Here is a 16,372-nt window from a genome sequence, read left to right as displayed (position 1 = left end):
TGAGTGGTGTATTCTCTAGTAGATGTCTACATTCAGAAACTAAATAGCAGTACTGCATTCTTATGTTTCCTTTTTTCATCTGTAGGCCAAATGTATGGACATGACTCTGGGTCAGAGCCATCCTCGTACACATACAATGTACCTGAGGAAATCAGAAGATTCATTCATTTCTTCCACCAGCATGTCACTGAGCAGGTAGCTTTTAGAACAACGACTTGATCATATCCGAGACAATGGTTACCGGGAGAGGGGTGGAATTAATTCCCAACAAAAAAATAATGATACAGACTTACTAATAAGAAAGAAAAAGTACCTCTTGTAAAGTAGGGCTAAGAATGAATTTGAGTCCTACCTGACACATACAGTAAATAATTTATCATGTAATTTACACATTGTAATACTGCCCAAATAAAAAATTATGGTCGTGGTGCACTGAATATTCGTCGTTCGTAGATATCCTGTGATATACATAACTTCGTGTGTCGGGGAGAAAAATGGCAGAATTTTAAGATTGTCTCCAATTCTGCAATAAACTATGTTTTATTATATAAATCAATATGTTGAATAATACAACCTAGGTAAAACAATTATCCTGCTCAATCTTGCAGAATATCCCCTGATTTTAGCCAACTCTGCTTACGGCCTTATCAGCTAAGTTTAAGGTGATTTTTCGTGCTATTTTGCAGGATAGTTGTTAAAACTGTACTTGTAGATTTCTTTAAAAGCCCAGGCAGGGTACTTACAGTGTAGGTATGCATGTATTAGTGGCAGAGAAGGGCGTGGGAGGGGGAGCTGCAAAGATCTTTCAGGTTTCAAGATTAGCAACTGGGGACTTTTGGGGGTCAGAAATATTTCTAATGGACTTTCACTTATTTGGAGATATTGGCAGAGATGATTTGAAGGTTTTATACAATTAATAATCAACTTGTTACGCGGGATGCCCTGAGGGGGCATGCCGTGTCTATGAACGGGTCGATTTCTTTTTTCTTTTTTTTTTTCTTCCTCGTAGCCACAAATCGGTACATTAATTTATTCATTAAACTCTCCCCTCTCCTACTCGGGATGTATTGTTCTGATTGTCTTCAACAACGGCAGGCCAATCAAAATCCATTCTTGTCGCTTATATCGCGAGGGAGGGGACCCACTCACCCTTACCTGTGTGACGTCAACGCATCATTTGATTTCTTCATTAAAACTGCATTAAATTGTGGCGCCATTTTGTTTATAACATGTTCTGGACTCAAGTGTGCCGTTTTCAAACGGAAATTTCACCATTTTGAAGCGGCAAATCGAAAGAATAACTTCTAAGAAGCACTCGACATTTAAAACGGTGGAAATTGGTGAGTTCATGGCGAAGGAATCATGCTTTGTTTGACAGTCTTAGACCACGACGCGAGACTGAAAAGAGGTCATTGAGAAGCTTACGTTATCGTAATGGAATTTCACAAATTTCCGGTGAAAGTCTAAGTTGCGTAACACAAGGGAAACAACCTAACTCGATCATCGTGACTCAAACTATTCCATTAGCAAGGATAGTTTTATCAATCGGGGAAGCATACAGTTGGAATAAATGAATCAGCCCCAGCATCACGCGTAATGCCAGTATAGCAGGCATCTTGTTCAGGTTATGTTCGAAGCCATTGGACTTTTCTTGGCAGCCAGTTTTACCTTAGTAGGGCTATTTTTGGGTTTAACAACCTGACTTCAGTTGCACTTCTCTGTCACTAATAATTTTACCTGAGTACCTCCTGAGCCTTTAACATTTCATGAGGGGGGCAGCATAATTATTACTTGGGCGGAGCGCCAAGTTATAAAATAGGATTTCTTCGTCTACGCCAAAACGCAGTGATCTACTGCGCGTGCGCTACATGTTGGCCGAGTCTGCGAGTCTGCATGTATTCATCATAAGCCGCCATTACGGGACAAAAAACAAGGACATAAAATTAACACGACGAATATCGTATTCTTAAAAGAAAACAGCGAGTATGTGTGTTGTCTGCTAACTCCTTCCATTGAACGAAAATAAGGGGTAACTTTCCTTTCAGGACGGATATTTTCCAAAAGTTCGACTTCAATTAACCTCAGACGCTCTTTTGGGTCTTCTCGATAAATCCCCATTCGGTGTCAAACGTAATCGATAAGATCAGGCCGTAAACACTGAATTTACATACAGCTGAGCAAAAAATTTCATTTCTCTGGCCGCAATATAAAAAAGAAAACGTTCAATTAACTTTAAAGATTCAAGACCATTCCATGGGTGAAAGGCTTAGGGTAAAGTAGGAAACTAAAACTAAAGCTTCGAAAATAAATTTCATTCAGGGTCCAGTGTGAGCGATAAGATCTATTCACCAGAACAAATGTAAACACTGAAAGTTTGCTAATGCACAGTGTCAATCAACGCTTGACGAATTAATTTCTTTATTTACGTTCACTTGGATAAAACCAAAATGTGATCCTCACGGGAAAACAGGGAAAAAGGTGAACGCACGGGCATGCCAAATTGACACACTAAACGTAGAATCTGAAAAAAAATCTTTCCTTTGGAGTCGAGTGTTAGCAATAAGATCGATTCATTGGAACGAACGTAAACGCCGGAAATTTGCATGTTCATAACAACAACAGCTGAGTACCGCCACGCTAAGCGCATTTTTATTTTTACGTTGGATAAAGCCAAAATAGCAACTTTAGCACCCGGGCTTTAGCAAAACTGAAAGCCCCTTCCGATGTTACAAAACATTGAAAGAAGCCGTCGTTTGGATGCAGAAAGGAATTGCCACACTGAAAACACCGGGAAGAAATCGGTCACGTGCTAGGCAACCAAAATCGTTCACGTGTATCAAGTTTCATCCGGCGACGCGGCATTCAGAAAAAAAATATTTTCAGTGGTTCTTGGAAGGAAAACTGGACGGTTTCTGCTTGTTATTCAATCGCCACGGGAGCTGCAGTGTCTTTCCACTTTATAAACCCAGCTTCTTTCATTTAAAGCCCTTTTAAATCCTGGAAACACTCTTTTTTGTGTCATGATATTTTGTCCATTGGCAATCACGCAAAACCACTAAAAGAATGAACGTACACTTTGACCTTTGCATTACTTTCCAGTGCGAGTGAAGTTTATTTTCTTTTTTGCATGTTTAATAAACAAATAACTGTAGACATACTTTGAAATAGTTTATTCTTTGGTCACTCACAGAGCGCTTTGATTTTGTCATTAAAGTTCTGTCCTATTCCAGTGATCATGAAATAGATTCGTTGAGTTAACTTTCTGTAAATCGGATGTTCTGTGAGGTTTGTGTTATCCGCACGCGTCCCATATAGAACGCATGTCTTTTTGCACGCGTGTCATATTGCACGTTCTGCGTGACATTGTGGAAGCTGGAACATCTCTCACAGAAAGCCCAGAAAAAAAGGGTATCAGGGTGGAAAGGTATTCGCGCACAAATACCCCTCTGTCGCCAAAATTCATCATTACCACTGGAACCGCAAATACTCCTTTGTCGCTAAAATCCATCATTATCTTAGATGCACCTCATGGTTACAAAATCCGACGTGTTTAGTATTAAAGAGAGTAATGTTTTATTTTGTTTGCGTGACATTTTCGGTCGAACTACATCACGTTTATCGCAAATATGATGCCTTAGACTCTCAGCGAATCTTTTATCGTTCACCTGTCACCAAAGACTGAACTTACGTGCATGCTGAGATACTCCTAATACAACGGCGCCCAAGTAAACGCTCCCACAGCGTCTTGTTTCAAATGAAAGCTAAGCTGAAAGGTTTTATTTCTACATACTTACAAAATGTAGAAATAAAATTCATGTTTTCAAGCCATGTGTAATTTTCTTTTTATTATATAGACAAATCTATCACTCGCCTTTTTTCACCTACTGTTTGCACAAACAACCGTGAAAAGGCGGGAAATTATATCATCAATATCCTCACTAGTCAGGATATAGCAAATACACCACTCAGGTCCCGGATGTAGTTTCGTATGAATTTTACGAGTGGTGTATTTTTTAGTAAAACACCCCTGTCTGTATAATAAACATTGATTTCCTTATGAAAAATGTTATTGGTTTTTGACTGCAGTCAAACGTATTTACAATATTGTTAGTCTTTGGAAGTAATGTAGTACTGTGAACTTCTGGATGGCTGTTTATACATGTGTTTAAGACTTGAAAAGTAATATTTTAGAAACTAAAGTTTCCATGAATGATAATTATGTGAACAGTTGCCATGTCATAATGTTCGCTTTCTTTGTATTTTTATTCCCTTTAGAATTTATATGAAATACAATCCATCTATGAAACAGGGTAAGTTTTTGTTTTTCTTGGTGTACTTGTTGTTGATGTGGATACAGTAGGATTGGTGTCTGCCATTGTTCATTGGATTTTGAAGTTCAAAACTTGCTTGTTACATGTACATGTACATGAATCAGAGGGTGCGAGAATGTAGACAGAAGCCTAGTGTGCGTTCGATGACCAATCCTGGAAAAGGTTTACATTCAATATAAGAGGTTTTAGGAGTTACTGATTCAGAAGTACTAAATGGCTCTTAAATTACCATGTGTCAGCAAAAGGTTACAGAAATGTCTTCCTAATTTACTTTAAAATAGAAATCTAACAGCTATTCCACTTATTCATTTTCCGGAATACGGTCAATTAAACGCAACCTTAGTTTTGTTGTATACAAGCAATTGTCACAAAACCACATGCACGCTGAGAAGAAATAAGGCCTTACTCCAAAATCAATAATTATCTTGAAACAATCAAGCCTGTCTGTTGTACAATGTATGATAGTTCAGCTGTACCTTTTTCCTTATAAAATCTTGTTCTTGCATAGCTGTGTTGTGTAAGATCTGTGCTTCATGCAGCAGATTACTGAATGAGAAGTGGTGTTTTTCCTTATTTATTTTGTACATGAACATTATTGTTGTAGCTTCAACAAATTGACTGAGAGACACTATGAAAAATCGCCCTGGCCAGATGCAGAATATGTGGCTTCTATTGTGGATGGTGGTAAGTTAATGCAATTATTATATTCTGCAAAGGAATCCCATGATCACAAGCACTCAGGGGAAAATCTTAAACCTCACTTAAGTGGAATCAGAAGTCAGAAGCAGTAGAATCTTCTAATCTAGTGTGAATCAATACGATGGAAGCAGAAACAGAAGCCTCACTTTTGTAGCGAAAAGCTTCCATGTTTTCCGTTCTAAGTCTCATGTAAAAGGATTGGGAATGAGCTATGTGATTGGTTGATTCTTCTACTTGTGGTAACATAACATAACATGCTAACATAATCTTTACATGTATTTATCCAGGGAAATTCAATCAACCATAGTACAGTGTAGGTTGATTTGTTTATCTTCAGCATCTGTTTGATTTCCTATAGATCCTGTGTTCCTGATCCTTTACAAAGAGTTGTACTACAGACACATCTACAACAAGCTTAAGGTAACAATAATAAATAACATTTTAATGAATACTCTTCTCGTATTGCTGTTGAGCACGGCAGCAGGCTGAGGTCTGACAATGTAATTCAGGCAAGGTTAAAATCGAGACAATGCCATTGGGCAGTCACTTCTCTATGCGGCTCAGGGGCGACCTTTGAGCTCTCTGCTAGGGGGCACCTCATGGTTTGCTTTGTATCTGCTTGCTTGCTGGTCTGTGAGAAAGGTCACAAAGCCTGCTTTATTTTCAAGCTTTTTCCCTCTCCACCCCTCCCTTTGTTAAGTATTGGGTTTGGTGGTGGGCGCTCACAGGGTTGTCATGGATACCTCCCTCCCCATGCCTGATTGCTGCTCAGCTGAGCCACCAACCTTTTGGCACATTCACGCTCCCAAGCTCATCTATTGCTGATGAGTATAATGAATGTTAAAATATTAAAACACTTCCCAGGCTACTCTTGTGAACATACATATGAATTATACAAATAACAAATTTAAATGGCATGATCTTATTCAGAAAAAAAGGGTTTTTTAACCAATCTTACATGTACTAGTTATTATGCTGCTACTACTACTACTACTACTACTCCTTAATAATAATATTGTACTAATAATAATAAATAATAATAATAATTATAGTAATAATAATAATTAAGAATAATAACAGTAGTTCACATTGCACTTGTACTATGTGAATGTGTTCGCTTGTGCATTACAAATATTTATAAAATGCTGACTAGATAGTCAAATACATGAAAAAATTATATGTGTGTGTACATTTACAAGATAATTATGAAACGAGTATTAAAATAACTGCAATTGTTATTTTCTTTTCAGCCAACACTGGAGCATCGTTTTGAATCTTATTTCAATTATTGTGACCTGTTCAACTATATTTTGAGTAAGTTCCTCAACTTGGAGGCTTGTATCTAAAAATTTCAGTGACAAGATTGTTGCGTGGTCCATGGTGTACTTACATGTACAGTGTATATTTATGTAAATGTAACTCTCCACAAGTCTCCCTGCAGCTTTTAGTAAATAGAGCATCTAAACATTCTGCAGAAGGTCATTGTATTTTAATTCAGTTTACTGGCTACATTTACACATCTGAGCTGTTAAGTTAGTGTTTAATATTATTATTTTTAAAATACAGTTGAAATATAGATTTTTTTTCAATAATACCCCAGCCCCCCCCCCCCCCCCAACCTCTTCAAAATAGTTAAATTCTTTTTTTTTTGGAATTTGACTTCACATATATGTACATGTTTGTGTAGCATGTAATATATTATAATTATTACATGCACTAGTAGTACTTGTTAGCGTTGGCCATACAGTCTTCTTAACATTGTTCTTGAGCATACATTGTAACTTTGCAGACACTGATGAGCCAGTTCCTCTTAGTCTGCCTAATCAGTGGCTGTGGGACATTATTGATGAGTTTATTTACCAGGTAGGTTGTATTCACAATCCTAGGGCCTCATAACTACTGGAGAGAATCATGGCCTACAGTGTAGCTCAGTGTCAACATCGCTGCTCCTAGCAGTATGCATGACACACCACAGTCTCCTACATGTAGTAGCTAGCATCTGATCATGAGAGGTTGTGGTTTTAACTCCTGTCAGAGACTCAAATTTTGTCTTTCTCCAATGCTTCAGCACAGTGAATAATTAAGTCCTTCTCAAAGTAGAGTTAACTTTCACGTCTAAGGAAACTGCACAGTACAATACACAATAAATGTTACAGTGACACAACCTTCATGGAGGTCCTTTCCAGGATCAGATGAGGGAAGCATTTTATGAAAAATCACTTTATGTTTTTCAGTATGATCAATGTGCATTCACATCAGTATGTGTACATTGTACAGCCTAGCTCATTGTTTTCCTGTTGTTAATCTGTATATGAAACTTTCAGATATGATTGTGGATTTTCTCTCTAACGATTATTCCAATTTTAAGTCTGAATGCCACAATTGAGTGATTTTCAAAAGTCAAAATTCACATTAAGTTCACGACCTGACATGGATTCTTTGTTGTAAATACAGTACAATCATGTAATATTATTTCAGTTCCAAGCATTCAGTCAGTATCGCTCAAAGTTGCTGAAGAAAGGAGAGGATGAAGTGGGAACACTCAGAGCAAACACTAAGGTAATGGATTAGGACAGAACCTTTTCTTATTTATACTGTCAAAATAATAATAATTAATGTTATAAACATTATTTTTTCGTTAGAACTGTCAAACTATGGAATGAACTACCTGGTGATATAGTGGAAGCTGATAGCTTTAAGCATTTTAAATCTAAGCTCAAAATGTATTTAAATATTTGACTCTAAAGATCTCGATTTATGTATACTTATTTTTGTTTTTCTTTTATTTGAGGGAGTTTTTGCATAGGACTAACCTCTTAACTTCCTTTTCTAGAAGTACTTTTCTTCTTAGTTTTATTTGTATATATAGTCTGCTTCTGGAATAAATAAAGTATGTATGTATGTAATGTGGCTTCTGTGGGTTATGAAAAAAATCAGATGGAACTCTCATCATTTAACATTGTGTGCACATGTATTAAATTTTTCAGTTCACACATCAACATTTTAAAACATATTGATTCATGAAGTGTAAATTACATGCATGTATAATTAATACACTGTAGTATCAATGTTCAAATTTTGGTATGGATCCAGATTTGTCCAATCTGTGCTTGTGTACATGTAGGCCAACAGTTGCTGTTTTTAAGTATTGTAGCACAAATAAAAAGTGTAAACATCAAGACTTAGTGGGGTTAGTCTCTATTAATAAACTGTGGGGCTGCTTCAGTGGGGAAGTGGAAACAAAGTGTTCTATTTTTGTCAATGGAGTGCTGACGCTTTGAGCATAATTGGCCCTTTATCAGATCGAATGGCAAAGGGCTTATGCTTGACATGTCAACACTTGCGTTTCCTAACATTGGACAAACTATCTTACCAACCCTTTTGGTAACACCAAACCTAGTGATCACTATTCAGCAGCTCTGTTGTTACCAGCCCTGTCAAAATGTTTTGTAGCAGTAGGCTGGATAAAAGGAGTAATACACCAGTAGGAAAAGTAATGGTATATGCAATTAATTACACAAGCATTTAAAAACAATATAAGGTGCAAAACAAGAAAGATTGAACATTCAGACAAAATTTGTGCACCTCCATTATTGAGTCCACTCTCAACCTTACTGACCTAATTTAGTGACAGATTCATTATACTGTAGAATGATATAGATTAAACACCTTTGTTTTTGGTTACAATTTGAATTAAATGTAGGACACCTTGTATTTCTTTGAGTACAGTAGGTGTCAAAATTGCTGCCTATACCAGCACATTTTGATAGAGCTGCATAGTAGCCAGCAGCCAGCAGCAACAACTATATTATAGTGATGAAAATGATTAAATAACAGCTGCAAGAATTGGAGTAATGCCAGGAAGGGAATACCCCTTGGAATCTATGGTTGATTCTCCAAATCCTGATCCAATAAAATTATTTCAGACCAAAATAATTTACAGCTGTATGTTATTTTTTGGTACCCATTTTCAAACATGGCTTCTAGAGGCCATACCTGTTTCTGTAAAATCCTTACCCATTTTCAGACTTTCAGATCAAAATTGTTAAATCTACACCCAGTTTCATACCAAACGGCTCAAAAACCATGCCCTCTTGGGAGCCTGCTTCTCCAAAGCTTGATTATTGCCCTGGGTTATTATTAAGTAGCCCTTATCACTTGGCTGGTTGCTTTCAGATCTGGAATGTTCATAGTGTCCTGAATGTGCTGTACTCATTAGTTGAGAAGTCCCGGATTAACTACCAGGTAAGTGTCAACTGTCCTGCTCAATTCCCCACACAGGGAGAAGGGACTGATGATGATGAAGCATTAACTGTTACAGTGCAAGTCAGTGAAAAAAAGTCACCAAAACAGATGGCTAGAATGCTTTAACAAAAAACTACTTGCTCACATGTACATGTAATTGAGTTCAAATAGACAACAGCACTGGAAGCACTGGTTTGTACAGGCACACTTTCCTCTTTTCACTTTTGATTGACGGTCTTGGGTGATAGGAAGGGATTCGGCAGACAGCTCCCTTATGGATTTGGCTACCACACATTATACATGTAGGCATCAAAAAGATACCCTCTCCTCCTGTAGCTTGCCGCATCTCAAGGTTTTCTTGTAAACCTTCTGTAATTGCTACATAATCCACTGTTTAAAACCGGTAATTGGTCCACCAAGCTTCACCATTCTTCTGTTAGCCAGACACTTAAGAGTTCTAGTCAGGCTTTAATAGCTACAGGCAGGGCTTCTGATATTATGCGATGTTGCAATTTCGCATAATTGACCTAAAATCGCAACAAATTGCATAATTCATGAAAAATCGCAGAATTTGTACAAAATCACACAATTTAAGAAAAAAAGAGCAAAAATCTCACTTAATGTTAAGTTTTCCGATAATTTAAACTCTATCTCAAGGAGTTTTTTCTTTCAAAAGGCGTCAAAAAAAACCTGGAAGCATTCGTTCGTTGATTAAGCGAACAAACAGGCGTTCTATGCTTCATTTTACATGCTGGGGACCTGGTGCTGGTTTTCAATATTAAGCGAGTGATCATTGGCACCGAATAAACAATCCTTTTATGTAAATACACCAATCACAATCATTGATATATTTTTAAGATGAAAAAACTGCTCGATAGTCGCTTGCAATATGTAGTTATTTTGTGTTAAATAAAACAAACATCCTCATTATGGATAAGCTTGTTGTTAAAATGCCAAGCACTTCTTCGCAGGAGAAAACAAAGATTGCAGGTGGGAAGCAACAAACGCTGACTTGACCAAATTAGCAATAATTTGAAATGAGGCAACAAATGATTTATTTCAGCTGTTTCTTCATTTCTCCGTGCTCTAATTGCTTATTGAACAGCAAAACATGGATTGTGCTCCTCTTAGACCTAAGAAAACAAGGTTAAATTAGCTAAAATGAAATCGCATAATTTGCCGCATAATAGACCTTTCTTGCCGCATAATTTCCAATTTTTTTCGCACCCTATCAGAAGCCCTGTAACAGTGTACCATATCAGCCTGGAGAACAAGTCACCCACTACATGTACTGTGTATAAACTTCACCCTCTCTAGCAGTCGCTTACTTGGCCTGTTGCATGCTTACCGCAAGACTACAATGAGGGGTTGGCTTTTGTTAAGCTTGGTATTGCTTTAAAACAATAATAATGTACCTCAGTGTTGGTAGAAAAAGGTAAGGTACAACAATACAATACAATACAATACAACTTTTTTATACACAGTTAGGTTCAAAGCTAGAAGCTTGTGCAAGTTGGGCCATGTAATCTAACAAATATTTGGAAAACAGAACAGCTGTGACTTCTTAAAACAGAAATTATGGTGAAAAGTAGTGGATATTTTCCTTCCCACATGGTGGTATCCACCACTATCTGCCTCAACTTTGGCGAATATTTGCTTATTATCATTAAGTTGTACTAGAGAATTAGATTTAGAATGGTGAATAGTTGTTTGAATTGCTTTGTAGTTGGAAGTGTATAATCAAGGAGGAGACCCTGACACCGTGGCAGGTGAGTTTGGAATTCATCCACTCTACAAGATGCTGGGTTACTTCAGTCTGATTGGACTCCTGCGACTGCACTCACTGCTCGGTGATTACTTCCAAGCAATCAAGGTTCTGGAGAATGTCGAACTTAACAAGAAGGTGAGCTTGAAAGAGTGTACATGTATTTTAGTAGTGCCAAATCTTGATCATATGGATTCACTTCAACCCCAGAGTAATTATAGTCTGGAGAGTTGAGAGTTCATAATTGTACAATATAAAATTATATACACTTTAAAATGTTAATCAAATGAGATGTACACCAATGAGTAATAATTATGGTCACTTTTCAAAGGAAATTGTATCACAACATGACTTTGCCTTATCTTTTCTCATAGTTTGTGATCTTTTCTCATAGTTTTTTTTTATCAATTTACACAAGAAATTAAATTATGAAGTAAACAAAATAATCCTCTGTAGAGGAATTGCTAATTTTACCTGGTAAACGGAGAGTAAAACGAAAACCAAGTAAAAGGAATTTTAACATATAACTAAAACTTGGATCAGTGTACATGGGAGGAAAGCTCAGTTTTGATCTGCTACACAACAGTGAATTAGACCATCTTGATTTTCTGATCCTTACATGTAAGTTGAGTCTAATCTTAACTATCCCTAAATCCCAGGTACATGTAGCTGTGAACTGTCACCATAATACACTGTACTAAATTGGAAATGTTTTTTTGATAACAGCCTGTTGTTATTATATTTACTGTTTTCTGCTTTCAGAGTCTGTACTCAAGAGTCCCAGCTTGTCAGATCACCACTTATTACTATGTAGGATTTGCCTACCTCATGATGAAAAGGTATCAGGTAAGGAGCTTATTTAAGGTGGCTCTCAATGGTTTCCAGCACTTTCCATCACTTATACTTTGACGGATCAATATTACCACCCTTTATTAGAAATTTCGAAAAATTTTTTCAAAATAATTTTCAAAATTCGCAAAAATTTTTAATCACAGTTCCATAATAAAAATGGGGGTCACTGAGCTCATTTTTGAGTTATAACCATTGAAAGCTAAAATTAGGGGTGTCTTTAACAGGTTACGGCCATGACTTGATTGCCAATGATAAGGCATTTGTTTGATACCATTATTGTTGTATCAACTTATAAAGAGTGATAGTATTGATGGAAAGTGCTGGAAACTGGTGACAGCAGTAATATATAACCATGGTAATTTGGTATAATCTGAGAAATTCAAAATTCAACCTCTTTGTTCCTAGACGGAGTACTGAAGCAGGAAAACGAAGTTTTCAATATTGCGGTTCTGTTCTCTGGAACAGCTTGCTTTATGCGTTAAGACACAGCCCACTCTCAGCTCTTTTAAGTCATGTATTTAATCTCAATCTAATTTTAATGATAGTTAATAAAGGCTAGTTTTTGTAGCTTTTAGTATAACCTTGTACAGATAATTAATTTAGTTACATAATTTAATTACTTAAGTAGTTAATCTATTGTTTTTAAAAAACACAGCTCGATGGAAGAGCATGTAAATTAATGAATTGATACCGTGTACTACCTACCTTCCTACCTACCAGTCAACTTTGCCTGGCCTTTTTCAATCTGTAGATGGTCTGAAACTGTTTGCAACTTGTCCCCTTGCACCTGCACTGCACTTTTTCTAGCAGCAGGCAATTTTTATGCCTTCTTGTGTGTTATTTACACTCATCTATCCTTCAGTAACTTATGATAAATGTTTCTGACACTTACAGTTTCAGATGTGGAATCCTTTCTACTCATATTTTAACTAATCATTCTACCTCATTATTCCCATTCCAGGATGCAATTCGCAGTTTCTCCAATATACTGCTGTACATTCAGAGGACCAAAAATATGTTCCAAACCAAGTCTTACCAGTATGAACAAGTAAGTAGTGAAGCTGTGCTTGGTTAAGTTGAAATGGTAAGATAACAGTACCACCGCAGCCATACAGTGACTATGGGCAGGCAGATCAGTCATAAAATGAGACTAGTTCTAATGTCAAACAATTGCTGTAGATGAAATTCAAATATTTGAACTGTTGATGAAAGGATTAATAAATAAGAGACTATAGCAGTTATGTAACTTGAGCAGCTGCAAAAAGAAAGCTTCCAGGCTTAAATTATGAATTCAAAACACATCCAGCTCCCAGTTGGCTTGGTAGCTCAGTTGGCAGAGCACTGCACTGGTATCACAGAGGTCATCAGTTTAAATCCTATTCAAGCCCTATTCAGGCTTTCTTTTTGCAACTGCTGAAGTTACATACTAACTGCAAGGATCTTTCTTCTATTTAAACTTTCATCCCCAGTTCAATATATGATGTTTCATATACACCGTATTCATATTCATCCTTCATGGGTATATTACAAACTCACTATATGACCAGCTCTTAGTTGGATTGATAGCTCAGTTGGTAGAGCACTGCACTGGCATCACAGAGGCGCGAATCCCGTTCAAGCCTGAAATAATATTTCTCAACATGAAAAAGCTCTACGAAATGGTCTGGTCTAGTGTAATAAAATCATGTCAAGATTATTTCACTTGAAAACAGTCCTTCAAAATTTTGATTTTTTAAGCATGCACCTAATGCTAAAAGAAACTGTTACCAGCTTTCTTGGGTCTCTCACATCAACTCACACTACTGATATTGATACCCTTTGAGAGAACAATTAATTTCGTATGCAATCATTCATTATTAATTAGTTTTTATTTCGAGGATGTATAATTATTAGATAAGCTTATATATGTTTTTTTGAAATATTTTTACCATTCATTAATTGTGAATTAATTTTATATTCGTGGCTGTATATAGTGTTTTATGTTATCGATTATTGTTTTTAATTTCGCTTTTGATTATTTTGAGGGCCATTAGTTTATTAGTTTCATGACTGTCAGATGTCACCCTCATAACATAAAGTCTTACGTACTTACAGAGAAATACAGAGCTTGAAGAGATTTACAGTGCTGGCTTTCTTAAACTACAGTGAGATGCACCTCACCATGGCCACCCAACAAACTTTTTTTTACAGGTTCGCCATAAAATACAAAACGACATGTTTTCAATAATTATTTTTTTTGTTTCGTCACTTGCCTGTTGGACTTTGCAAGGAAGCGTGACCATTAATCAAATTCGCTTCAGATGATCCTGATTGGGTAACTTGTAAAAAAAAGTTTGTTGGGTAGCCATGGTAAGGCGCATCGCACTCTAAAGGGGTCACTATAAGTGAACCCTGGAAATGTTAATTGCTATGTTTTTTTTTCCTCAAAGATAATGAAGAAAAATGAGCAGATGTACATTCTGTTGGCAATTTGTCTGACATTATGCCCACAGGTAAGAAACATTCAGCAGGTTTTTTCTCCTAATAAAAAACTCAAGCTGGTCTGCCTTTCACATACGATGCAAGCATAAGTGGATAGTCATCCCAACGTAATGCTTTGTTTCACACAAATTGGCAAAAAGACTTGTGACTTGTCGAATCCAGAGCAATGCTGGAGTTTAAACAGCCAATTAGTGTGTGTAAAAGCACTTTGCAATGGTTTAGTATAATTAACAATAATCATTGTTATACTAGTAACTGTTGTTAATCTTTATAAAGTGTATTAATGCGCGGAGATGGGAAAGTTCACATCTCATTATTTACATATTTTGTGTTGATCGAGAGAAGAATTTCATCTTCTAGCAAAGATGCATTGTTCCTTTTATTGATAAGACAGGTTTTTAGACCTCTTCACTTTTCAATAATAAATTATTATTTTCAAAAAAATAAGTACCGTTTTCTAAATGTTTCGTATCACGTTTTACCAAACACATTTTGAGGCATCTCAGCGGGGGTATCCTTGTAGGAAAGTGAGGTTTATTATTTAATTCAACTGTTAACTTTGTCTTGCAGAGAATTGATGAAAATGTCCACTCTCAACTCCGTGAGAAATCTAATGACAGGTTGCAAAGATTACAACGAGGGTATGTACATGTATAATAATATTATCATTGTGTACTGTTAACCCTTAAAGCCCCAGTGGTGATCAACATCTAAATTCTCCTTACAGCATCACTGCTTGATTAAACATTTAAGTCGGAAGAATAAAGGAAATAATCACCGAAGATGAAATGCCTTGTCAAGTCTACTGATAAAACCTAATATTCGTTTCTTCTCCCCCACCGACGCAGCACCACAGTTCCTTTACAAACCAACCACCTTAACCAACTACTACGGCCCTCCACTGCAGTGAAGATAGCCTGCAAATTAGATCTTGAAAATGACTAAAACACAACAAGAATGGCGGAATTTATTTTATTTCTGACTTGCTGGTGGAGCTGGCTTCTCCAAAGCTTAATGACAGCCCTATCAGAGGTTTCCGTTTAAGAGAGTTTTTTTTTTGTCAGTCGCAAACAAGTAAAGTTTAGCATGTCGAGCTTTCCATGGTGTAAGCCTAAGTGCGGTGTCCACCTCAAAGTGATGTCCTCTTTGAAAGAGTCTGCCATATGTTGAGTTATTTATTTAAAGCTAAATTTGCTCTCTAGAACTTGGGAGTTCAAAATTCAAAATTTCGTTTTGAAATACTGTATATAGCAAAACAACAGAACCTAGAGAAAGTACAGTGGAACCTCTCCTTACGGACAACTCTATAATACGGACACCTCTCTATTACAGACAGTTCACTTGGTCCCTGTGAGACCGAAATCTACATAAAGCCTACTTCCCTAAAACGGACACCTCTACAATGCGGACACTTACTCCTGTCCCCTCGCTGTCCGTAATAAAGAGGTTCGACTGTACTGCATAAGAGCTTTCATTTGAGTGATAACACCGAGGGATTTCGTGTGCAAACTAGAAAGTTAGAATCACCTGGTACTTGCGCAATTAGGTAAACCTGACCACAAGAAAGTAGTGTTTAGTAGGTTAAACGTAAATGTTGTAACCGTGGATTTCATCCACAGAATCCTGGCCAAAGTAAAATAATGAGTGAGTGTTTTTGAAGAATAATAATATTGTTATTACATGTTTCTTTCATAGAGACATGCAGGCGTTCGAGGAATCCTTCTCTTACGCTTGTCCAAAGTTTATATCTCCGGTGCCGCCAAATTTTGATGCTCCGCCAGCCAATTTTAACAGGGTGAGTCCCGTGTTGAACAATGCCTAATGAAAGTGACTTGGTTTTGCTACTAAATACATGCAATCCATCTCTTTGACTCAAATATTAAGTTAGAAAATGTCTTGACATTTTTAACATCTTTAACTTGCGTTATCCTCTGATATGATGCCCGTTAGCATGTCGGTTTGAGTAAGTTACATTTCAAAAAAAAAAAAAATCCTTAAA

At 36.7% G+C, this 16,372-nt stretch overlaps 1 protein-coding gene across 1 annotated transcript in view; it reads left to right on the top strand.

Moving 5' to 3' along the window:
* Window positions 1-16,372, top strand: part of LOC146488001 (eukaryotic translation initiation factor 3 subunit L-like) — a 30,137-nt gene that overhangs the window by 1,635 nt on the left and 12,130 nt on the right. The window contains exons 3-16 of the mRNA XM_085125469.1: window positions 86-195; window positions 4,276-4,310; window positions 4,936-5,015; window positions 5,389-5,450; window positions 6,281-6,344; window positions 6,820-6,893; window positions 7,509-7,589; window positions 9,207-9,275; window positions 11,002-11,178; window positions 11,803-11,886; window positions 12,854-12,940; window positions 14,322-14,384; window positions 14,944-15,014; window positions 16,069-16,168. Of these exons, the coding sequence (XP_084981595.1) occupies window positions 86-195; window positions 4,276-4,310; window positions 4,936-5,015; window positions 5,389-5,450; window positions 6,281-6,344; window positions 6,820-6,893; window positions 7,509-7,589; window positions 9,207-9,275; window positions 11,002-11,178; window positions 11,803-11,886; window positions 12,854-12,940; window positions 14,322-14,384; window positions 14,944-15,014; window positions 16,069-16,168 (1,157 nt within the window). The remainder of the gene's footprint in view (window positions 1-85; window positions 196-4,275; window positions 4,311-4,935; window positions 5,016-5,388; window positions 5,451-6,280; window positions 6,345-6,819; window positions 6,894-7,508; window positions 7,590-9,206; window positions 9,276-11,001; window positions 11,179-11,802; window positions 11,887-12,853; window positions 12,941-14,321; window positions 14,385-14,943; window positions 15,015-16,068; window positions 16,169-16,372) is intronic.

The sequence above is a fragment of the Pavona decussata genome, unplaced genomic scaffold (genome assembly GCF_977016875.1).
Source record: "Pavona decussata unplaced genomic scaffold, jaPavDecu1.1 SCAFFOLD_12, whole genome shotgun sequence".
Lineage (NCBI taxonomy): Eukaryota > Metazoa > Cnidaria > Anthozoa > Scleractinia > Agariciidae > Pavona > Pavona decussata.
This window is presented reverse-complemented; position numbering and strand designations above follow the sequence as displayed.